This window comes from Grus americana, chromosome 7, assembly GCF_028858705.1.
Source record: "Grus americana isolate bGruAme1 chromosome 7, bGruAme1.mat, whole genome shotgun sequence".
NCBI classification, from domain to species: Eukaryota; Metazoa; Chordata; class Aves; order Gruiformes; family Gruidae; genus Grus; species Grus americana.
Genome location: NC_072858.1, coordinates 11,937,310 through 11,962,925, shown reverse-complemented (window position 1 = coordinate 11,962,925; position 25,616 = coordinate 11,937,310). Strand labels below are relative to the sequence as shown.

The following is a 25,616-nucleotide window of genomic DNA, read 5'->3' as shown; positions in this document are numbered from 1 at the left end:
TTGGTGGGGTCCAGAGGTGGTGCAGCGGTGTTGATGGGCAGCCACGGTGCTGTGCTTCTCGCTTTGGGACTCGGTACCCCACTGTAAAAAATCACTGCTCTTATTGTATCATCTTTTGTCTGAAGTTTTAGTGTTTTAAACAAAAAAACCCACATGCACCCAAAGAGGTATTTAAATCCCAGAGCTGAAACTTTCTCTTTATTGAGCAATGCTGAGCATACAGCTGAATAACATAATTTTTCATTCATCTGACAGTACATTTTTTTCCTTTGTCAGCATTTTCTTCTCGAATACTACATCTGAAATTACTAGTGACCTTTCCGCATTAAAAATGTGTGCTTTGTGCTGGAGCAGTGTGTTTGTCATCTTTTTGGATACATCTCTCTCAAGCATGGCTTTTACTTGGTCACTTGTGGGCAGTTGCAGTGTAATGCCATATATATGTTACAGTCTTGTGAATGAAAGCAAAACCAAACTCCATGGATTCCAGGCTACGGTTAGGTTTTCAGAAGCAGATCCCAAAATCAGTCCTGCGCAGTAGTGATTTTACAGAAATAAGTGCTGTACATTGAAAAGTCCAATAAATACCATTCATTTAATGGCTAATATTTGTATATATTAATATAATATATACAAATAACATATATACTAATATAAGTAAATTGTTCTCCAGAAGAAGGTGATGCCCTTCATATGAGCCCATATGAATTATCGGAAACGGAGGAAGGTTGTGTTAGCACATGTGGAATGGTTATCTAGGGACATACAGATCTGAGTTTTAATGGTCTGTAGCAGTGAATGAAAGGTATTGAAATACTCATAAACGTGAATGGAGGAATGTGCGTGACACACTGAATGTTGCAGTCTGCTAGAAAACATTGTTGCACATTCGTATGTGGATAAATTGCATAGTTTATGCGCTTCATCCACATCCTAACCTCTGTTTTACAGCTCATCCCAAACCTCTGTATTTGCTACTTGCCCTGGCTCTTACCTATCTTCTGTTATTTCTGAAATTATTTCTAAGGAAAACTGCTTGTTCAGTTTAACAAAGTTGTTGAAACAACACTAAATCCTCATTTGTAGTAGCCTCAGTAAGTGTACAATATACTACTGTTAGGATCAGAGAGCAAAACTAAGCTCAGAAGAATGAAAATAGCATGATCAGAAAGCAGAAGAATTAGAAGTACAACAAGAAATAAACCAAAAAATCTTTCTGTTAAAAATTTCCCAAAATACATTACACTACCCTTTTTCTTCTGTAGAAGTAACATTACTCTTACAGGTTTACAAAAAAAAAAAAAAGTCTGAATATGACTAATAAAAGTTTACTGTGAATGTTTTTGCAGATCCTTTTTATAGTCCTTGTTGAATTGAAGTGAGAGTGATTTAATGTAATACAGATAACTATTTTTCTCCATCTCCTCCCAAGCAAATACATACTTCCATAAATTTTGTGAATTCTGTCTTCCACATGGCCCCCAGGAGACCACAAATGTGCAGTTTCCTTATATACAGATTGTAAACAAGAGGGAAAGAGCATTTCAGCCTTGCAGAGTGTGAAATGGCAGAGCTTTCTTGCAGGGGGCCTCTTTCAGGAATATTTGAGAAGCAATTGAATATCTTGGAATGACAGAATTTGAAAGTAAGTGTTGGTATAGCTTCTTGATGAAATATGCTGGCTAGTCATTGTCTCTGCAATCTTAATAGGTCACAGTAACAGAAGGAGAAAGTGCCATAAAACTGTAGCCACATGGTGAACCATCAGCAGAAAAGTGAGCTGGGGCTGGGAAGGCTGGTGCTTGAAAGTCTGTTTTATGTGTTTTGGGGATTTTTCTTTTGAGGGGGGAAAGCCTTTTGTAACGTGAGGGATATGATGTGCAAAGGCCCAAGGAAGTACCTCTGTTGTTATTTTACACTTTATACGCTTTTAACCAGGTTGGTAGAACAGAAAGTCTGGACCTTGGCTCCTTTTTCTATGCACTGGGAGCTGTTTGACCACCAAAATGCTTTCTTCTAGTTCTGTGAAAAATCCTTGTGCCTTCTACAGGGGATTGTATAAATCATACACATTCTGAATTTCATTCAAAACCACTTTGGTTGTAGTGAGAGATGCTCGGATTCAGGTACTCACCAACCTCAGGGATTTAAACTGGGCTGTCATGGGTGATGCTCAATTATCTATTTACTGGTTTTTCAGATTGTGATTTTCTGTGTGTGTCTCTTGTTACCCTGAGGTACAGCAGCACATTAAACACTCAGTGCTGCACTTGAATTTTCTTCGAGAGTTGTGCTTTGAGTATGTAGGAAGCTACTTACTGCCCAGTGCTCTGCAAATGGGGCTCTGGGCCTCTCAAAATGAATGTCCCAAACCTAGTGGAAGCATCTGACCTCGACCTCCTTGCTGCCATTCTGTGGAAACGATGACAGTGCCCTGCTGCGCCTTAAAGGCATGTTTTTGGGGATTAGTAAGTTAATGCTTGTGAAGCACTTGGATTTATACTAATTATCTGCCCAGAGAAAATCTTATCAGATAAAGAATTGTCATCTCAACAGAGTATGAGTAGCATGCACAAAAGGCATAGGGCCACGTGCTGAGCCATGAGAAGAGGAAAAAATACTGAATTTCTTTCCTGGTGAGAACTAGCCATTGTGTGCCAAATGAGGCCTGGGGGCAAGACAACTGTGGTATGCTTAAAGATTATTATCTGTATGCAGGAGGGGCAAAGAAACATCCTCTGCATGTCTGATTTCCAGCAGTCTGGGCTTGTGGCCACATTCGAGTTCCAAACTGGGGACGGTGCTTGTTATTTTGTCAGTATTTGTGTCAGTAAGGGTGGCACCCACATTGCCATTGGAACACAGGGAGTCATGATGGTGATGATGGCCATCCTCAGAGCTGGATCAGATTGAAGGGAGTGGGTTTCACAGTTATCTGCTGATAGATGAAGGATGAGAGTCGGGATGTTTTCTCCAACTACTTCCTGTTTTCCACAAATCCTTATTTGCCTTTCTGGCAATTATTTCCCCATAGTTACCTCCTATCAGTTTCCCTTATGGGCTCCCAGGGCTGATCCACCTCCCATACCTCCATTTCTTTTTTCCCAGTCCCAGTTAGGTTCCTTTCCTCACACAATTCCCTGTTTCTTCTTTCCTTTTCCCCATCTGCTCCCTCCCCCTGCTGCACAGGTCTTACCTACAGCAGCCACTAAAGAGAAAAATCTGACTTTGCCCATGTATCTCCAGGCTAGTGAGAGGTTGTTCAGCTGTTTGGGGGATGCCGTGTGCATACTCTGGTCTGCCCCAAGAGATCCATGTAGCAGATCAATGCGTAGTCAATCCACATGCATTTTTAGAGGCTTTACTTGTGGAAATCTGGGAAGTCTCAGGTACACACAATCCTGACAAAATTACTCTAAAGAAGTGCATGAGTGTCCGAAAACTTGGAAGTTAAAGTGTAGTTATGGATGCTCGGTTGTCCAACTGAGAGGCCATATCCAGTAGAGTATTGAGGATGTTTTTTGGGGTCTGGTAGCACTCGCTCTCTTTTAGAGTTAAAACTGTTGATGAACAGACTATGTCATGAGATTGGTGGATTTTACCCAATAAAGTGGGTGTTTTGGAGGACTGAATTAAAATTCAGTGAAGAAATTACATTTGCCATACAGAACTATTTGCTTTTTTTAATTGAGAGAAAGTACTCCGCTAAGGAAGGCAAACTGAACGGCACAATTACATACTGGGAATAGCCTGGAGTTACAATAGGAGCCGGCGCCATGGTAAAGACACCAAATGTCTTTCTGGAATGAACCAGCAAGAGTGTTCACAATACACCTCAGCTCGTGTTGTGTGCAGCTTTGCGTGCTGCTCGTACAGACAAAAGCTGGAAGATGCTGCCAAGAAATAACGAGAGGGTTAGAAAATATAACCTACAAGGAAGGTTTGAAGGAACAACATTTACTTAGTCTGGAAATGTCAGGACTGAAGTAATCCTAGGACAGGCGTTTGTGGTGGATAGTGGTTAATCTGTCTATCATCTAGAAGGAACAGGCTTTGTCAACAGTGCACAGTATATTAAATTTGATACTGTGAAAACCTTTTTCGCGATATATTATGCAAGAGTTTATCTCTTGGGGTTGCGGACATTTTATACAGGAGAAGAAGGAAAGGTTTTTCCTTTTGGAAGAGGGAAAGAAATAGAGAGGAGATGACATCCTGGCGTTCCTTCTAGTTTTTGCATGTCTGTGATACTACTTGAGCATGGATGAGGTCCAGTTTTCCAGCTGTTTATAACTTTATCAAATTTGGATGGATTTTCAGAGGGATTACAGAATTTAAAAATACCCAGTACTAAAAGCAACACATCCTGATTGAGTTTCAAGTACCTCTTCCAAAATATGGAGAACTCTTTAATTATTGATTTTTGTTATCATTTACAAAAATACATTTTATATTGTCTTGTTCTGGGAAATAGTTAACCCTCTGAGACCAAACTCCTTCCTCCCACCGTCCAAATTGCCAATACTTAGCATACAAAGTTTAGGTCAGATGGTTAAAGTTTGGCGAAGTTATAAACAGCTAAAAACAAGGTCTAAGGGGAAGTGTCATGTAACATTAATAACAGGCAAAGCTACTAGCCCCACCTATAATAATCTTATTTCTATCAAAGCCAGATTTCCTTGATGATTCTCAAATGTTTCTACAGGCTTTTAGAGAAGATCTGGAATGCCTTATTCAAGAACAGATGAAGAAGGGCAATAACCCCACTGGACTGCTTGCGTTACAACAGATTGCCGAATACATTACAGCAAGCTCTTTTGCAGGTTTTTCCTCATCTTCACTCAGTAAGTGAATTATGCATATAATTGCGTTTTCTCTTCCTTTTTTTACTATCACCAGGGCTTTCTTTGAATAAAAGTTTTGTCAGAGTTTGCTTCAGCTGTGAAGTAGTACAGATGGTGGTCTTAAATTTCTTTTTTAGGCTTCTTTCTCTCAAATTCATTGATTTGTGTAGTGATATCCAAAATGTTTTGAGTCCTCACACTCAGTTATTCAAGAATTTGCTAATAAAAGCTTAACTGAGATAGGAAACAAAATGCTGCGCCCCTTCACTATAAGCAGTTTAATATGAGCATAAGCTGAGATGTGAAATACATAACAATTTAGACTGTTTATTTTTCTACTCTTGCATATAAATTATTATTTTAAAAAAAGGTGGGGGGAGTAGCCTGGCAAACTGAATTGTTACACAAGCAGCTCCCACAGTTAAAACCAGCTTGTAGTATGCACTTGAGTTATAAAGATGTCGCTAGGATCTTTCAGTTAACACCCAAGTTCTTCTTTCCAAGTCGTGAAGCACTGAAACATTAAAGTCGATTTAAGTTCTGTGGGTGGACATCATATGGGAGCTTACAAGCCTGAAGTACAGTGGCAGCTGTCAGCATTCAGCATCTTTTGAAAATTGGTCCCAAAATGGCTCTTTGGAGTTAACAAAACAAGTGGAAGATAACAACAGAGACCCCAAATAACCTTATCTCTGTGTCTCTGGCCGGTTGGTGAGACTGCAGGTCAAACTTTTCTCTGCTGCGTTTGCCCAGGGACTCTGACAGGACAACTAATCTCAGAGTGCATACTCTTTTTGCTGAAAACCAGAATTACTTTCAGCTCTTCTGGTCTTAACTCTCCTTGTAAGCAAAGGCTGTAGCTGTCAAAGGGCTATCGTGCATTTGTGAAGGGGAGAAGTATGTTTGTGTAGTCACAAATCAAAGAGATAAATTGATCTTTGTGCTCTCTGTGTTAAGATGTGACCTCCTCTGTCCAGCAGTTTGAGAACTGTTGCACTAATCCTAATTTCTCCATTAGGACTGAATTAAACTGCTCAGACTGAGACATCTCTTCAAGTTAGTTATACTGGTGTTGGAAGTTCAGCAGGAATGTGTTCTGTAATTTTCAAAGTAACCTGTTAAAATACTTCATTAGTGGCACATGTCTTAAAGCACAGTTCCAGTCCTATATAGGATCTTGAATCAGGAGAGAGCTCAAAATCCAAGAGGTACTTTAAAGGAAATCTGTATTTCACCTCTCTTGTGTTTGAAAAAGAGATGAAGACTTAAATTCAGGGTATGGTTCCTACTGTCTTAAAGTAACAGAGGTTTCAGTAAAGACCTTAAAAATCCCATCAGTGCAGTTCCAGTCTAATAATTGCTGGTACTGCTATGCTAACAATTTAAATATACTGTTTCTAGAAGATCATGGCATAGCTAGAAGTTATTTAATTGTCCAACTGGCCATCACCTTTTTTTATCTGTTTTTCAGGCCATGGAATGATTACACCCATCAATGATCTACCTGGGATAGATACCTCTTCGTTTGTTAAGGGAGAAAAGCTTACTCGTTGTAAGTTAGCCAGTTTATATAGATTGGCTGACTTGTTTGGATGGGCACATTTGCCAAATGCCTATATCACAGTAAGTATTTTAGCAAATAAAAACTTTTATTTGGAATCTTACCTATTCATTCAAAATAATTTTCCTCCTGAATAATATAAATTCAAAATAAATCAGTAATCTATTTTCTTCCTCCTTTGCAGGTAAGAGTAAGCAAAGAACATGACCATATTCTAATCATTCCAAGAGGTCTGTCCTTTTCTGAAGCTTCAGCTTCTAATTTGGTACGTGATTCACCCGCTGTAATAAGGCGCAAGGCTCAACCTGTTTTCTAAAAGACTTTTGTGGCTGCTGAAATGGACTTCTAAACTGTAATCATACTGTTATTTGGTTTTGATGTTTACCCACCAGATGAAAAGCAGGTTAACTATTTAGATACTAGCATCCTTTGTCCTCAGCATTTCTTTTTGCTTTAGTTTAGCTTTCCTTTCTGTTGCTTTGTCTTCAGCTTCAATATGGAGCAACAAAGTTTTGTTTTCCTGTCTGGTGAAGCTCATCAAATAGCCTCAGTGTAACAGCAACCTTTATAACCTGACCATATGGTAATACATGTGAAACGACTCTGTAGGAGTAGTGTTAGTTCACTCAGCTCTTATCTTTTATAATTGGGGAAATAAAGTTGAATAATCTTCCCCGGGCCCAACAAAGGAGCCGACTGAACTTACAGATTGGCATTTAGGCAGTGTTAGCTGCTAAATCACGCATCTTTTGGTGCAGAACTTGCCATATGTTCTTCGTGTCAGTACGTATCAGTAAAGAAACTACCTCCGATTGGAAGGGATAGCAGATTGAGATTGATAGCATTGCATCAGCAAACACAGAACCAAAATATAAACATGAGAACAAGACCTTGTACGACCCTGCTGTTGTTTTTTGTTGATCCTGGAATTATTATTTTAATACTACCGTGAAACTGAAAATTCCCTATGCATTAAACTTTCTTACTGGAAATTTCTCAGAGGCTAAATTTTCTTCATAAGTAAAATGTAGAAAATGTTAACGAAATTCGTTTTTAAAAGTCGGAAACAAGGAAAGGTCAGCTAGACCAAAAAGGAATATACGTTCTGTCAGGGCCTTATCTTTACTTCTTCCATGGCTGGACTTCCAACAGCTATCAAGGGCTTGGGCAGCATGGTGTTTTATCGATGTGCAGATTCATGGCTGCTCTCCTACTCTTTTTTTTTTTTTTTTTTTTTTGTGCTCTGAGCCCTAAACATATCGGGGGAAAATTTGGTACCAAGTAAGAAAAGGAAGGTATTGTGTAGATAATGGCAGTTGTCACAAGCTTTTTTAATATAATTCCTTTGTTTGACTTTTCCAGGTTAAGGTAAACATCCTAGGAGATGTAGTTGACCAGGGAAGTACGACCCTAAGCATTGACAATGTGGGGTTCAGTCCACATGTGGCCATCTACTCCACACGCCCTGATGTCAGATGTGTAATACACATACATACCCCTGCAACAGCAGCTGTAAGTCTTCCTTCTAGCATAAAGAATCTGAAACACTGGCTACGGCACTTTAATTTTTGTTTTTAACATTGACTCTATGCTGGTAAAGGAAGGTGTGAGATTATCAAATAAGCAGATAAAGAAAGCTGGGCCACCACAATGACATGAATAGGAATAAATTGATGCTCAGATACGATTGTACTCTGGTTGAGGAGACTGTAAAGTATATAGTTTACACAGACTTCATCTATAGCATCTTAGACCATATAATATGCTGTATACATCATCGTTTGCATTATGCAACTCCATTTTTAAGTGGTTTAACTAGTAGTTATGTTCAGTTTGGATTTACCTCACTATTAAAAAATCATAGTTAACATATAAGTTAAAAATGGTCTGTATAACAATGATAAAAATGTAAGGAGACTTGAAAGAATTGTTTTGAGATAAATAGATAAATTAATATTATTTTATATATAAATGCAGACATATGTATTCTGTGACTACAGACAAAAGAAGGAATGGATAACTTCTGTTATATTAGCTTTTTGGATAACTTCTGTTATACTAGCTTTTTGAAGTTATAAATGTGGGAAAGAAGGAAAATCCATTAGGTAGACTTGTGCTGAGAATTAAACATGGATAAAATTCGCAAAAGTTAACTTAGTTGGGATAATTTTCCTATCATGAATTGGTCCCTAGGTTGGGTAGCAGCAGCTCTGTCACCCTCCTGCAAATTAGAATGGGGGGGAGGGGGGGGAGGGGGGGGCAGGCAGGGAATTTTTTCTAAGCTTTCACTATGGAGAGTTTGTTTCTCTTTTAGCAAAGGTACAAAATACAACCTGCTAAGGTGTGAGTGGTTGAGATGTGGGTTTTAAGAATTTCATTTTTTCCTAATTATCAGTATTTCATTTTCTTGAAACAGGTTTCATCTATGAAGTGTGGCATCCTTCCCATATCACAAGAGGCTCTGATTCTGGGAGATGTTGCTTATTACAACTACCAGGGATCTCTTGATGAACAGGAAGAGAGAATTCAGCTTCAGAAAGTTCTTGGACCCAGTTGCAAGGTATTCAACCTCATTCACGCTCTTCATAAAAAATTTTCATGTACTGCGCCAGTTTCTACCATTTAACATTAGTGTCTTCATTTACTAGGTATTAGTCTTGAGAAACCATGGTGTGGTGGCACTAGGAGAGACACTGGAAGAAGCATTCCACTATATTTTCAATGTGCAACTGGCCTGTGAAACACAGGTGAGAGAGAAGTTATCTGTATTTAATTTCAAACACGCTGCTGAGTTATAGATTACATCCCAGATGGGAAGATCTCTAATATTACAAGATATTTGGGGTAATGGAATCCAGTAATCATATGCCAGGTAAAAGTCAGAGAAATTGGAATAATCAGGACAACATAAAAGGAACAGCACAAATACTGTATCACTCTTCCTGGAATGAGCATTGGTGGTGTTACACTCTGAAGAGTACAGGTTCTGTTCCATGCTGTGGAGTGTGAGCTTCATGTAGGGAATCTGTCAGATAATAGATTCAGTGGTACTCACAGCATGTGGAAGTGTGACTTAAGATCTCTCAACATCCAAGTCATTTATCAGAGCTGAATATTGTGACAAGGGAAGAAGCTTTTTCCTATGATCACAAGATTTGCAAAACCAAATAAACAAAAGGTCTTTGGAGCAATGGTGGAGGGTAGCGTATTTAAAACTAACTTGAGTTCCAAAATCAGTTGTTTCTGTTTTGTCTAACTTTACATAGTTAGGTGTCTAGGTATTATCTGTAACCTGTGGAGAGAGACCACTGAAAGTGTCCTCACCTTCCATAACACTTAAGCCCATCCCCAGAAACTTCATCACTTTGGACTTACTTGTTCCCCAGTGATCCTGTCTCCCCAAGTTGGCATTTGGAGGTGCAAATGGCAGTCTCCCACTCCTTTCCTTTCCTCCCTTGCCCTGCCATTCATTTTGAGTTTGATCACTCATTTGTTTTGAAACGGATGTAAAAATGAAAAATTTTTAGTCTTGTGATGCAGAAAGACCTTTTAAGGTACTCTGAAAGTGAGTCTACTCCTTTTACAGTGCAATTATTAGCAGATATTATCATCCTTTCCATAAGAATCACTTGCTATATATTTTAATACACTTTTGCACAGTAGAAAACTAGCCTGAGAAATAACTGCAGCATGTGTTTAAGTATGTTCCTCCTGTGAATTCAGAAAAGCAGAGAATCCAAAAGCTTTTCCACAAATGAAACGCACTCATTGATGTCTCTAGGTTCATGCATTAGCTGGAGCAGGTGGGATAGACAATCTCCTACTACTGGATCTGCAGAAGTTCAAGCCTTCCACACACGCTGTGGCAGCAACTGGAGGAGGTGGAGTTAATATGGCTTCACAACAAAAATGGAAAGTTGGGGAGCAAGAATTTGAAGCGCTTATGCGGATGCTGGACAACCTGGTGAGAGCATGTTGATGGTGTTGTCCGTATAGTCTCTGTAAGCTTCTGAGAGTGTAGGATTAGCTTCTGTAAAGCAAATGATTGTTTCTGGTTTCTTTGTGAGTTTGAAAATGAAGATGGAATAACTTTTATTGTATATGAAATCTCTTCTGCTTGGTTTAGCTTTTATTATGTCAGTGTATATGACAGTAGTATTCTGTCTTGATAAGAATTTATAATGTTTTGAACTTAAATTTTGTCCAACCCACAGACATATTTGGTCTTTATCGTAGCTTAATAGTAAATGTATTTTTAATCACAACCTAGTAAGTAGACGTAGCAGATTCCCTCTATTTTGTTATTAACAGTATTAAAATACTGTACTGTATTTTAAATGGGTCTCTTGAATGTTAATAGCATGAATGAATGATGGACGACACCACAAGCCTGTTCTCTGAAGAGCTCAGGGGACCTATTTAATACATGTAGGGCAGCACAAAACTTCCATGACTACTTTGGATACCTTTTTCTGATTTTTTTTTTTAATTTTTTTTTATTTTTTTCCTCCTCCGTAGGGATATAGAACTGGCTATGCCTATAGGCAACCACTAGTCAGGGAAAAACCCAGACATAAGAGTGACGTTGAGATCCCAGCCACTGTGACTGCCTTTTCCTTTGAAGATGATACAGTCCCACTTTCCCCCCTGAAATTCCTGGCGCAGAGGCAACAGAGGGAAAAGACAAGATGGCTGAACTCTCCAAACACATACTTGAAAGTTAATGTGCCTGAGGAGTCCTGGAACGGGGAAACCAGTCCCAGGACTAAGATTACGGTAGGTAGATATTTTAGGCAGTCACTTAGTTTTTTGCACTACTTGAAAGTGAATTACACACAGTTTATATGAGGAAATCTTTAACAGGATTAGCAAATAAGTTTATCAAGCAAATAAAAATAGGCTCTGTCATTAATTCGTCTCTAACTGCCTCTTTCCTGTTTGTGAGCCTGCTGAAAACAGACTTCAAAGAGTCTGTTCATGCTACTACTTCTAATCATGAGCAAGATTTTTCCTCCTCCTTCAGCTCAGCAAGATGCTTCCACTGTGTTTCCAGCCTGGAGAGAGGTGGATCTCCTGGGACTATGAAGCATGTTATTTGCTATCAGGCTACTCCGAGTTGCATAGTACAATTGAAAAGCATCAGCTCCTCCTGCTGGCAGACTACCGAGTTTCTAAACTTAAGCTTGGGAGAAACACCCTCAACCACTGATTTAAAACCCTGCTTACAAAGGAAAAAAACTACAGACAAAATGTGGGGTTAGCAGGGGTGGAAGTTGACAGCATGAACAAGGGCTCTGGAGCTGGTGGATCTATATGCCAGTTACTGGCAAGTATGATCCTTTCCAAATATGACTTCATTAGTACACAGTTAGTACTACATTTTACAGGAATCTATTTCAGTATTTACAAAACGTAATCTTCATGATACATGTTCAAGGCAACTTCAGTCCTCTCGGGCAAACATACAAACTTGTAAGGAGCTGGGATCATTTTGTGGGTGTCACGTGGAATTGAGAATAAAGTCAGAAAGTCCTTTCTTTATATCTCTTCTTTAACAGTAAGACATCGCTGAGAATTGTTCCTCCCCATCATGCTGGGGTTTTTAGCTTCTTTTTCTGTTTTTTTTTTTTTTCTTTAAGTGGATGAAAGCTGATGACTCCTCCAAGACTAGTGGAGGAACGCCAATCAAAATTGAAGATCCAAACCAATTTGTTCCTCTAAACACAAACCCAAGTGAAGTGTTGGAAAAGAGAAATAAGGTAAAAGAAGTGTAATGAAGAAAATTGCAGCATTTTCAAATAAAATTATGTGTTCAAGTAATGATTCAACACAGCAGTAAAATAACATTTTCAAGTGTTTTCATTTTACGACAAAGTTTCTTACATAGTACGTGATTTTTGGCACTAAAAAGCATGTATTTACATGTATGATATACATGAAGTCTGTAGATACATATGCAATATATATACATTTTAAATGCAGTAGTTTGACGAAGGATGAGTATTAACTCTGGAAATGACAGACTGGAAATGGTAGTCCCTGCTATTTCTCATTGTATTTAGTGGATAATTAGGTGTCAACATGAACCGAATTGCGTCATCTGCAGCATCATTCAATCTCAGACTGTAATCTCACTCTGTTCTGTATTAATTCTCCTAGCACTTCTTAAGCTGGAGTTTCTTTGGTCCAGCCCGCTTCCTAATGGCAGTGAAAAGAAGAAAATGAGAGATTATTGTTGGACCTCTCTGTAAACACAAATATCTCACTGCTTTTCCCTTCCAGCACATAAGACATTGACTGTCAGGCTGACCAAATACTCCACCCTTGGCATAACTATATTAAGAGATATTCAGGACACTTTCCATTTGATTACATTTTTTTTTTTCTTTCTTGGAAAGCACCATATCAGTATCCATGGGGACTGGAGTCAGAAGGAGCAACTCCCTTCCTTAGAACTGGAAAGGCACCCTCTAATCATCTAGAGATTAATAATACAAGTACCAGACAATGATTTCTAAGTTGATGCATGTCACTATCTTATTAGATAGTTTATTCTTATTTTTCTGCTGTAGAATTTTTTTTTTGTATGATCTGTATTTGTATTTGCATTTATATCTGATCTGTCAATCTCTTAAGCACTGCCAATGTGAAGCTGGGGCTGTTGGCTTGGGGAAAATTATGAGGTATTCACAGAAGGAAAAGCTTTACCAACCTTTATGATCACAGAGATCTCTCCGATAGCTTAACACAGGTCATTTATTTTGGGGGCATGGAGAGGACAAATTTAGAGACATACTATTCCTTGGAGCTTATTTCCAAATACTGGCTTGCATGAAGTGCGGGAGCTGGGACTACGGTGGATATTCGGGAGTACTCAAAGGGCTAAACAACATACACAGTGCATTCAGAGGTGCAAGGAGAGATCTTAATTTTGGGCTGCAGCAGCATTAAGGGCTTCATCCTCCAACCATTCACTGCTGCCTGTGCTACTGGCTCTGCAAAGCTGGTGGGCATAGGATTTGTTAAAGAGAAATACTGTTTGTAACTCGGTTTATTTTCTCTGTGTAGATAAGGGAGCAAAACCGATATGACCTAAAGACAGCAGGACCACAGTCTCAGCTGCTTGCTGGAATTGTTGTGGACAAAAAGCCGAGTCCAGTGAGTAGGAGATAATTAACTGATTCATAAATATTTGTTTATTTGGCTGCCTGTCTTTCAAATATCAGTTTGGGCCATTTTCTTTCCAAAATAAAGCGTTAAAACTGATTATTTTAATGCCAAATTTTGGATGTGTGCTACATCTTATTAATGTTTCATTTCAGAGATTTAAAACATTAGTTTCAAATGGAGATATGAATGGTAAGTTTGCCTGCCTGTACAATTAATGAAGTAGGACCCCTATCTAAGACCATTTAAGCTAAGGACTGATGAACTTTGCAATGCATGGTGCCAAAAATAATCTTTTCATCAGTCTGTGGAACCGCTGCTAAAGGAAATGATTGAGGCCCAGAAATAGCTGAGTTTAAAAGGTGGGATGGGACTGTGCAGAACGCAGCTTTCATTAGAAACAGGCTGCTTATTGGGAGGAAGGGTTTCTTACCTGTTCACGCTAATCTTTTCTTGAATAGAATATACTTACTTCCAAACAGTACAGGTATCCCTAAGAAGGTTATCTAACAAACTGTGATGAATTGTAATTGGAATTCTAAGAGTTTCCAACCATCCAAGGGTTAGTACATCTATTTCCTTATTTTGGTTGCCAATAACCTTTGGAGATAACACTAAGTTTGCTTACTTATTTCGGGCAAAAAGAATATTTTCCAAGTTAGTTTTCTTTCAACATGAGAATAATTTTAAATTTGTCATTGTAAGATTCATCTCAGAAGAGCTCTTCCAGTTAGATTCCTAAACTGGAGCGTAAGCAGTTACTTTGCTACAAAAAAAAAAAAAAAAATCCTAGAACTTGGGGCATTTGCAGAAAATATGGGAAACCTTATTTTTGAATCCCTGTTGTTAAAGGCCTTTTACTTCTCTGAAGAGTATATTAGTCCCTGAAGTGTAAGCTGTTGAGGCAGGTCTCTACTCTGAAGCTGCCCTTGATATAAAAATATACCCTCAAATAATGACTGTGCTACTGCACAAGGGTAGTGATTTACAGCTTGGTAGTCTGTATTCATTACGATGCGAATGCCTATTAAATGGGGTAAGTTTCATCTGGAGGCATCTGTTTTTCTTCTGTATTCCCTGTCAACCTGGTGTCACCAAACTTTGGGCAAAAAAAGACATTAACCATGTATATCTTGCTTGTTTGCTTTTTTTAACTATTAAATTTTGTGGTTTTTTCTTTTCCAGCCAATGCAATTTGAAGAGGATGAGCATGCACCACCGGCACCACCCAACCCCTTCAGCCATCTCACAGAAAAGGAACTGGAAGAGTACAAGAAAACAATTGAGCGCAAGCAGCAAGGATTGGAAGGTCAGTGGTGTGTTTTTAAATGTTGGGGTTTACGTTTTAATGAGTTCGTTTTTAGTTTGAAAGTATCTACTGTAAAAATCATATGCATGTTAGTTGCCAACAGTATATGCTAATGATTACTTTAGAACTAATCATTCCTTGAGACAGGATAATTTGTTGTTAAATGTTTTGGGGTTTTTTACTTTGGTTAGTGCTAAAATTAAAGCAATGAAAGGTTTGCACAGAAATGAGGTTGACAAAAACACACTTTAAAATAATGACTTTTTTTGTCAGAATCATAGAATAACTTAGGTTGGAAGAGCCCATGAAGGTCGTCTTAGTCCAACCTCCTTCTTAAAGTCGATATCAAAGTTAGATCAAGTTGCTCAGGTCTGTGCCCAGCTGAGCAAAAGTTTACTGAGATGTTTGTTCTGGGCTGCTTTAATTTTTCTTCTATTCTCCCAATGTGCAAGAGTCATCTGCTTTCACTTTTTACATCTTCTTCCACTACTACTATTCCATAGGGAATTACTAATTCAGTAATTAGTGCTTTTTTTTAACAATAGCACTTACTATGCCTTCTGCTTCACTAATATTGTGTAATAAAACAATTTTGCTATATATCACATTCAGGGCATAGCATAATAGCTTACTATAACAGCAAACTGTGTGACTTACAGCTAGATAAAACCATGAGGCGTGCTACTTGGAATGCAACCCTGCCACTCTTTTTAATGCTATCTATTAAAGAACTAATATATAATGTTTGTTAGCAGATAAAACATGTAAATCTATAATTCTATAGAGTTTAAACTGTGCATTGTAACTTCCTGATGTTGTCAGCATGAGCAACGCAATGCTAGCAGAGCTGTAAATCTTGTAGCACTAGCACTGACATTCTTGCTTGATTTTTACTTTTGCATGGCTACTAATTCAAATCTTGTCCTGCAGATGCTGAACAGGAATTATTCTCAGATGACGGTTCATCTGTGTCACAAATGCAGTCACAAACTCAATCCCCGCAAAATGTCCCAGAAAAATTAGAAGGTATTCCGTGCAATTTCTGTACAATGTCAATGGCTCTGATAACCTGAGTCACCCACTCTTCTGCTGCGTTCTTACACTTGCATGAAGTCGACTGAGCCAAAAAGAGCCCTCTTTTACCAAGTCTGGGTGGGACTCTGTCCAGAAAATTGTTTTTCTCAATTTTTTCCTAATACATAATTCTCACAAACAGAAAACAACGCAGGACATACTGAAACTTAGATATTAATAAGGTGAAGGAAATAGATATTATGTTTTTATTTTACAGAATATGTCAAGATTTTTTTTTAATTTTTTTTTTTTCCTAAAACATTTCCAGCAACATCTAAGGCGGCATTTTGAAAGGCTCGTTCTCCAAAGACTTCTGTATGGAATGGCTACGTTTTCATAAATAAGTCTTTTGTGGTAAAGCATAATTCTGAGTTTGCTTGAGACTGTAATCACATATGCTGTGTAGACTGTATTTGTATATACTGTATACAGCTTGAGCTATACCTATACCTGGCAGAGAAAAGGTTAGCTTTTTCAGCCCGTTTCCCTTTAACGACATTTTCACAGCATTGTCTGCTTACAACAAGTAAGAGTGTAGATAGAGGAGGGGGGAAAAACCACATCTAAGCACTTTGGGTTTCATTCTTTGGATCACAGCCCAGACTCGCAGACTTTGTTTCAATGCTGTTGTTTTGCATGATAGTGTACATGAATAATTGCAAAATTGTCTGTTCTTTCAGAAAATCATGAAGATCTCTATACCCAGAATGCTAACCTAATATCTGTGGAGTTGCCAGTTGTGGTGGTGAATGGCAAGGAAGATGCGCATGACGTGGAAGAAGATCTCACCAAGAGGGTCAGTCAGTTAACCACTAGTACTGTGGAGAGCGTAGAGATTACGATTAAAAGCTCTGAAAAGATAGAAGAGGCCCTGTCCCCTGAAGGGTCACCTTCCAAATCCCCATCAAAGAAGAAGAAGAAATTCCGCACCCCGTCTTTCCTGAAAAAGAGTAAAAAGAAGGAGAAAGTAGAAGCGTAAGTGCAGTTCTGTTGTGAGGAGACATTGCACGTTTTAAACGTTTAAGTTGACCATTAACAGCGTAGTGTTAGGGGTGTGCAGTAACTGGACTTTTAGCCTAAACAAAAAGGAACTGGAAGAGGTTTTGCTTTAAAAAAAACCAACCAAACAAACAAAAAACAAAAAAACCTTTCATGTTAATTGAAAATTAAATGCATCTCTCACTTAACTGTGTCCAAAATTGCTATGAGGGTTGGAAACGTTCATTAGTTTCACGTAGAACTACACTGGCAGGTGCTCAATTACCTTCATAGCAAGATCAAATACCATCACAGTATGCAGCAGCAAGTTGTGCTTGGAGTATTTTGCAGACATTAAACTTTTCAGTACAGTTAAAGTCTTTATTAAAGTTACTGTTGAGTGATCATACAACTTTTTAAAACTGCTGTCTCATTTGGTAACCAGATCATACATTTTTGTATTGTGATTTTGACCATATATTTTATGTTTCTGTACCCCTGTTTGAGTGGGTGCACATTAACAGCACACCTTTAAATCTTTTTTAAGATTAGATCATATAGAAATATTATACACTGGCACATAATATTAGGGGAAAAACTGTGTAAGAGAAAGTTTATTTGGAATTATACAAAATGTCTAAAGATTTCCATTCTTCAATAACTCTTTTGCCAAATATTTCATTTTAGTGAAATATAATTTTTGAAGACTTCTTTTTTATTCTATCAGTTGGGGGGGGGGAAACCCTTATTTTTCAATAAAGGGGGATTTTATACACTTAACATTGATAATTTAGTTTAACTGGCAAAACAAAAAGATTTTATATGTTCAAATGTTTGTATACCATTCAGTATAAAGGTATTATAAGCATGTGAACCAAGCATTTAATAGTAGAGTGTATTTAAGAATGCTTGGGTTAGAGTATACTTAAATATAATTCAGGAATCCAGGGACTTAGAAATCAAAAGATAAAAGCATATAAAATTGAACTGGATTCATGTTTAAAAATTACTCGTGGGTTGTTTTTTTTTTTTCTCTCGTGGTATTGCTAATGAATGAAGAAAAATAATCTCTTAACATAACCAAATGAAGGAAACAAAACTGTTAAAAGGGAAAGTGAAATAGTAAGAAAATAGGAGGAAACAAAGAAAGTTAAAGTCTGGTGATTATTTTTTTTAAATATATGATATGGATTATGGGATATTTTTATTAAATCAGCAAAGTGACATTTCCATATTAGATGTTTTAAATAATTTGTATGGATTCATACAGAGTGCAACACTTTTGGTTTTTCTTCACTTTCATTTGAATTGTAAAAGGTCTCATGAATCTGTGTTGTCCTTTGGATGAACCCAGAGCAAATCAGAGCCTAGTGCCATGGGTAAGGGTGGTACTGCCACTTACTCATTTTTACTGATATTGTCATTTTAGTACTTTTACTGTGTTGTAAATACAAACTAAACATAGAAATTAACATAGGGTTTTCTTCGCTGTGTCAAAATGTCTGTAAATCAGTCATCGCAATAGGAAATACATTTTAAAGATCCATGTGATTCCCAAATTGCCAGTTGAAATATTATACAATATATAATTGTTAAATATGGCTGGAGAGTGGTTTGGCATGCAAAAATGTTGATTATAGCATGTTTGGGGCTGGTTAGCTTTGACCGTGTAAGTGTGATAATGCAATGTTGGAATGGATCCTGGAAACAATTTTCTAGCTATCACTAAATACTGGAATCAGTGTTTTTAATCATAGTGAAAACTTTCAGTTGCTTACTTTGTTTTTTATGTTCTACATTATTTGTGTTGTATTACAACATATGTAGAAACAGTAACCTGTGAACTACGCTTTTCATAACTTTTTTAAAAATATATCTAAATGAATGCAATGTGCATAAATATTTTTTAAAATGCAACCGTGAACTATTTGCACCTTTTGCTAATGCCTCTCTTTACTTGCTTTGGCATAAAGAATGAGCCAGCCAACTCTTGTGTCCTGTGGAAAATATATAAATGTTATCTGAAATTGCTCATAGATGTAATGCTAATTAATGTTAAATCACAAATAAACAGTATTTTAAATAGATGGATTTTGTAGAGCAGCCTTTTGTTTATACAGTGCTCTTACATCTCTCACTTGTAGAAAAGATGCTTTGATTATGCACATTACTCCTCAGGAATTTATTCTGAAGGTGCTTCTTGCTTGTGCTTATTCTGAAAGCTATGCAAGAAAATAGTCTGATCTTATTAGAGAACAGTCGTTTTCTCTCGCAGATCCTGGAGATGAAAGAGGACAGGCCCGTGGTGAAAACCGCGGCATTGTCAGGCAGTTGTGTGGAACCCCAGTTGAGTTTGTGCTGCGGGCTTTCCTCTCCCGGGGCACGCTTCCCCATCTCCTCGGTCTGTGTCTTCAACAGCATGGGTTTACGTATGACAGCCCCAGACATAGGACTTGGGTGGTTTATGTGCTGTGTAAGTGCAGAGGGGGGAAATAGCTTGTGGAAATTACTATTTTTTCATTTTATTAATGAAAACAAAGGGGGTTTTGTAGGGAAGGCTTTTAATGCAAAGTTATTTGAAGACCTCTTTGTCATGCCCTGCCAGCATATGGTATACCTCGGAGTCTCTGAGGCTGCAGAAGTTGCAGTGTTATGTTTTTAAAGCTGTATCAACTCTGTGAAGTGTCTTTAAGGAGTTTGACAAATGTTTATTTTCATTGTCTTTCCACAAATCAGCCTTTTGTTTCTCTTTACAAGAAAGTCAAGATCTAGCCCTCCGAGTCTGGTGACAGTTTCATGAACTCAGTCCCCGTGTGGGAGGATAATTTTGGTTCAGCATTTTAAATAAATCTTAACCAAGATTCAAGTAATTTTCTTACTATTGTTTGTCTCCAGGAGCATCTACAGTCTGCGTAGTGCTGCACTAGCATGAAAGTAGACACTATATCAACATGGAGGAGCTTACACGGTTAGGGCATAGTGCATCTATAGTTTTCTTCTTTGAACTCTATTCCCAAGAGTGTACGAACCATAGCAGACCCTTGGTTTTCACTTAGATCTTACTCTTTCACAGTGTTCCAAGAAGGATCTGAGATTCTGCAAGCCAAAGCGTGGGAATAAAGCAGATGTTCATAGGAGGCATAACATATATGAAGGCTTAGATCTTGGGAAGTTGGAGCCTTTGGAAAGATAAGCTTCAAAATGCATCACTGATGCTATAGGAAGTAATTATTGCCATTAGGATACTGAACCCAAGAAAGAGCAATACAGAGAAGTAGTAGTGCACGCTATGAGGAATTACATGCAAGCTACCATCTAAGAATCTTAGAAGGGAAAACGAAGGGTTTTTAAAGTTCTGCATCTTTCTACCCCACTGTTGTCCCTGTATGGCCACACTAAAATGTGTATTGTGATCCGGGTGATCACCCGCCAACTTCTTTTACAGACTCTCGCCTGTTCTGGAGACAAGTGTTACATAACAAACCTTGATTTGCAAAAATTGCAGAACGACATATACTTTAGATCAGGCTTTAGATGCTGCGAGGAGACAGGATGATGAAGGTGCTAATAGGCCATTCGACCAATATTTCCCTGCCTTGCCAGTTGAGCTGTATGTGCAGCGTTGAGCATATAGCATAAATTGCTGTTTTGTAGTTGAGGATTTTCTATTTTCTGGATGTCCAGTTTGTAAAACTGTTGAGTTTTCACTGTTTAAGCCTGTGGAAACTTCTCAAACACAACGTGCTGCTAAGTAGCTGAGGACAGGGAGAAAGGGCCACCATGTTCCAGACTGGGCACACGGGTCTGATGGAAACTTCTGACGCGAATGCTGACGTTCCTCCTCTCCCTTCCTGCAAACCAGCAGGGAAATGCATCCCCTCGCCCACAGGGTTGTTGCGTGGGTGGGTGTTTGTTCTTTCAGAGATCCAGTATGTTAAATGAGGCGGAGGACTTATTGAAAAGCACTAATTAGAAACTGCCCGGCAATGTGTGCGCAGGCAGCTGGAGCACGGTCTGTCTGCGGGCATTGCCTTGTGCGTGGCTGAAACAGTGTGAGCAGCCCGGCAGGGACGGCCAGGAGGGCGTTTGGTGGGGATGCGTGCTTCTGATGTTTTAGCTGTCACAGAGCCTGTATAAACTCCTAGGTTTAGGGATTTGCAGATTGGCCGAACTTGCACAGACTCTTAGAGGAATAGTAGAAAGCACATCCCTAACATAAAGGGTGCTCAGCCCTTTGCCACAATTTCTAATCTCAGTTGCAAAACCAGCAGCAATTTAGGTTTCTGAGAGCAAAGATTGCCAGAATATAACATGGAGAAATTTCTACAGCCTTGTTCTTTGGAAGTGTTTGATTACATTAGCTTTACATTTTGTGCGTGCCGGCAGTACGTGCAAACACACCCGAGCGGTTTTCACTTGGATCAGCGTGCAGCATGGAGAGTTTCAGTCAAGTTTGATCAACTTCTCAGCAGAGAAGACGAAGCCTGATGATGAGAACTGGAGAGCAAACGTGGTCACAGCTTATGCCTCCAGCTCTGTTTATGCAGCTCTGGTACTGCTCAGGTACGTATTTAATCCTTTAAACCCGCTGCTACTTCTACAGAGATGGGAGCAACATAGGACAGTTATGCTGAGCCGGGGGGTCAGAGAAAGTATTTCCTTGGATGCGTTCTCAAAGTCCCTTTACAACTGGTTGTGCCTTTCTTCCTTCTGTGTCTGCAGGGAGCAATGCAAATTCAAGAGTTCAGGCTCTGAAATTGTGGTTGAGAGTCCCAAAGTCAAACACAGCCTTCGAAAGGTGAAAATTCAAGCTGCCTTTAGATGGCATCAGACTTTCACGTTTGCTGCCTTCGTTCCCTGCAGTCGGAAAGCCATTAACAAAGGGCTTTCAAAGAAAGTATTTTGGTGGAGATTTTGTGGGCTTTATTCCATTTCCAGTGCGGTGAGATGAAAGCAGACATCTGGCTGTTAGATTCATTTTCTTTCTTTATTTATTCCAAAATCCAGCAATGGAGGCAAGATTCCTCCGCTTCCCCTCCATCTTCTTGTACTTTCACAACTAGCTAAGAATTATTTTATTCTTTTTGCACTTGTAAACTCACTCCACTGAGCAGAAGAATATCCTTATGTTCTCTAGCATCGTTACCCACAGGCCAGAGGGCTCTCGGCATTTCTGGATGACGGAGGCAGAATGACAGGAGACCCCGTGGAAGGTGTGCAGGGGGCCAGGGCTGAGAAGCTGCAGAGCTTTAGATGTCTTGGGGTCATGGCAGAGCCTTGCCGATCTCCCCCTCGGGTGAGCTGCGGGTGTGTGAATGGAGACCCAGAAGTCATGGCAGCTGTGTCTCTAGGAAGGTCTGTGGTGAAGAAAGACATTAAGAAGTTTTAGAAAAACCTGCTGCTTTGGACGTTCAACCACACCAGTTTGGAGGGCTGTACTAAATGTTCGTAATTCTTTTAAAGGCACTGGTGTGCTTTCTCACTGCCAACCCACTTGTGTCCGCTTGCTCTTCAGCAGGTCAGCTCTGCCAAAGGCACACGTGGCATCTCGGTCTCGGTCTCAGGCCTGAACAGCGCGTTGTCGGAGGCTGAGGGCAAGGTCTCAGGAAGCATTGCTACGTGCTCGCCCTGGTTTTATGCTTTTCTCCAAGTAACGGGGTATTGGGCAAGTTGGACCTTCATTCTCATTTGCTACAGTTGTTTTTCTGTATGAGTGAAGCTTGGGGAAGACTTAGCTGTTTGTGCTGTTAACTGCTGTGCATGGAAAATCAGGGAGAGGGGGGAGAGGATGGAGATAGATCTACAATACATATTTTAGGATATAGATCTATAATATAGATATTATATTACATACTATTATATCTCTCATATATGGTGGTCAAAAGGACAGATGCTCTGAATTGTGTCCAAGAGACAAAAAGGCATGTTTGACTTTTTTAAAGTGGAAGGTGTTGTTGGTGTGTTTCTTACTTGGGATCTGCCTGTAAATGAAGCACGCAAAGGAAGGATGATGGCTGGAAGCATTCGCAGCACGTGTTTAACAGAACTTCCTTCTGGGTCTGTCCTGCCTGACTTTTCTGGTTTCTCCTTCCTGCCCCTGGACAATGTTTGCACTGGATCAAACTCGGGAAGAGAAAACCAAATGCTTGAGCTCACATGAGACCAACGTGGTGGTTTCCCCTCCAGGAGCTTGTGCTCGAGTGTGACATTAGTGCATCCGTATCATGCGGGTCCTCAGCTTTAGCCTTTAGATCAAGCTGTGCCACGCCACAGACCTAGCGCCGTGGGCCGAACAGGGCAAACACGTGCCGTTGTCCTGCGGGAGTCCCCGGCGGCATTTCCTACAGGGTCTGGCCACGCAACAGGGTCAGTGCCGGGGTCACCGTCACAGCCTGCGAAGACGCGTGACCCAGAGGCGGTGCACGCTCGCCGGCATCAGCAGGACCACGGAGGTAAAGGCACTGTTTGCCCCCGTGTGTGGCTCTCCTCCTTTCTCTCCTGCCAGCACAGGGGAGCGTTTTTCCAGGGGTCCAGCCCGGGTGAGCGGAGGCCGTGCCCCTCTTGGCGTTGCATCTGTTCAGGCCCCCCGGGCTGCCCAAAGGGGCCTCGGCAGCCGCTGCTCAGCTCTGTCTGAAGCCAGCTCCTCACCATGCACATCCCTTTGCTGCCAGCACTCCTGACTTGTTTTATTTTCAGGCTACGTATATTAAATGAAGAGGGAGAGAATGAAGTCTGGCAGCCAGCAAACGTGGGGCCAAGGTTCACTGCCCACCCTGCTGCCCACGCTGCTCTGCCAGCTGTGCCAGGCTGCCGGGACTCCAGGAGACGCGTGTCAGCTCTGAGGGCATCCCCGCGGTGCAGAGCAATGCAAACTCTGGCCAAATCCTGCTGCAGGGCCCTCCCAACGCCGATGCTGCAGGGCTGCTCCCTGCTGTTGGATTTTATTTTTAATTTTTTTTTTCCTGATTTCTGCAACTGAAGAAGTTCAGTGAAAAACACCTTGTCCTTTATAGTTGTGTGAGAACGGCTGCCTATCAACAAGCCAAAAAGGGGGGAAGAAAATCATTTAGGGGCTGAATTGGCTGCTGGCATGCACACAAAAGCTTCCCACCACAGTTGGACGGGGCCGGCAGTGCAGTGCTTCCCCCGCAAGTGTCTCTTCAGCCTGATTCCGCTTCATTTTTTCATCATTAAGATGCTGCTGGAGTTTCTGCGGGGGGTTTTGTCATTCAAATGCCGGCATTGCAGTCAACGGCTGGTGCTCAGGGCCAGATCCTGAACATCCCCCGCCAGCCTGCCAGAGCTGGGGGGTTTGCTCGGGCTTCGCTGGGTGTTGAAGCTCTTCGGTCTCATTTTTTAGGAGCTCCAATCTACTCTTGCGTGTAAGTTTCACTGCAGAAATGGCCGTGGTCTGCACTGAGCAACGTTTCACCAAACTCCTGGGGGAGCTTTTGTTTTGGAGGACTTTGGCACTGGGGAAAGCGGACGTGTCGGCTTTGGCTGCGCATGGGGACGAGCTCCTCACCTGGAAATGTTTGCTGGCACAGGGGGAAGGGGCACACGGGGAGGGGGACATCCCCTCCTGGCTTTGTGTCCTTGTCTCCCTGCGTTTGGAGGGAGTGTTTCCTGTCGGTCCCAGGCAGGATGCCGGAGGGATGCGGGGAGTGACGGATTTGAGAGCTTTCAGCCCAGATGTGCCAGAGCAGCCCGACCCCTCACCTCCCGCGGCCAGAGGAGTCAGGGGCCGCTGAAGGCCCTTCCCAGGTCTCCTCGTCTCTCCGGGGGGAGATATCCAGTATCCACCGGTGCCGAAGGATCCTGCACCTTTCTGTCTTGCCTACTTTGGTGGCATAATTTCCAGGCGCCTTTCATTTCGCCTTTGCAGCGATAGCTCAGTATGACTGTCTGTCTCTGGACGCTGCTGTAACTTTTGAAAATTTTTAATTTGCAAATGTTATTTGGAAAAAAACCCTTGTGCTCCGGGTTATCAGGATGGCGAGTAGGTGAACTCTGTCACGGAATAACTGAAATGCTTTGGGGCGCCGGCGTTGTCCCGACCACGGCTCTGAGCGGGAGCCTTCTGCTCCCCGGCAGACGCTGCCAGCTGGTGCTGGCTTTGACCTTCGGCACGTCAGCTGCTGGCTGCTCTCTGACCTCCTCATCAGCGCTCATCCCTCTCCTCCCAAAGGTACAGAAAGTTCAAACGTTGCCTGAAATGAGGTGCTTGAATTAACAGCCTGATTTTTCTCAAAGGGCTGGGCACACTTGCCGATGCCGGGAGAGACACGAACAGCAAGTTGCTTGTTCAGCCCTCGGCTTGATGCGTCAAGAGCCAAATCACCCCTGAGCTGCCGGGGGCAAAGCAGCCCCCAAAACCCAGCAGCGTGGTGACGGCTGTCGCGCTTCAGCACCTCACGGGGATCGGGTTTGCCAGAGAACATCCTGACGGCCGAGCCCTTTCCCTCTCCTCCATGTCCCCCTGGGTATGGGGAAGGGGGGGGTCCCTGCAGATGGCTGGTTTTCTGTTTCCAGGGTGTTGAGAGCAGCTAATTGACCCTTAATGAACGTGCCTTCATGTTAAGGGTCTCTGAGTGTTGATGGTGATGCAGGGACCTGCCCCAGCACATCTCGCAAGCTGGTGCTTGGTGCAACAGCACTAATGCTTGGGGACGCTGAGGTTCTG

General features: G+C 40.8%; 1 protein-coding gene across 13 annotated transcripts in view; it reads left to right on the top strand.

Moving 5' to 3' along the window:
* The window catches only part of ADD3 (adducin 3), a 101,251-nt gene extending 82,231 nt beyond the window's left edge, over positions 1-19,020 (top strand). For 9 of the 13 annotated variants that reach the window (XM_054831747.1, XM_054831745.1, XM_054831752.1 and 6 more), the window contains 13 exons: positions 4,706-4,844; positions 6,316-6,467; positions 6,590-6,670; positions 7,768-7,917; positions 8,822-8,965; positions 9,054-9,152; positions 10,187-10,369; positions 10,924-11,181; positions 12,045-12,164; positions 13,474-13,563; positions 14,758-14,881; positions 15,812-15,907; positions 16,636-19,020. In XM_054831747.1, the coding sequence (XP_054687722.1) occupies positions 4,706-4,844; positions 6,316-6,467; positions 6,590-6,670; positions 7,768-7,917; positions 8,822-8,965; positions 9,054-9,152; positions 10,187-10,369; positions 10,924-11,181; positions 12,045-12,164; positions 13,474-13,563; positions 14,758-14,881; positions 15,812-15,907; positions 16,636-16,934 (1,935 nt within the window). In that variant the 3' untranslated portion in view covers positions 16,935-19,020. The remainder of the gene's footprint in view (positions 1-4,705; positions 4,845-6,315; positions 6,468-6,589; positions 6,671-7,767; positions 7,918-8,821; positions 8,966-9,053; positions 9,153-10,186; positions 10,370-10,923; positions 11,182-12,044; positions 12,165-13,473; positions 13,564-14,757; positions 14,882-15,811; positions 15,908-16,635) is intronic. The other 4 variants (XM_054831755.1, XM_054831757.1, XM_054831758.1 and 1 more) reach the window with 1 other exon arrangement.
* Positions 19,021-25,616: the final 6,596 nt, after the last annotated feature.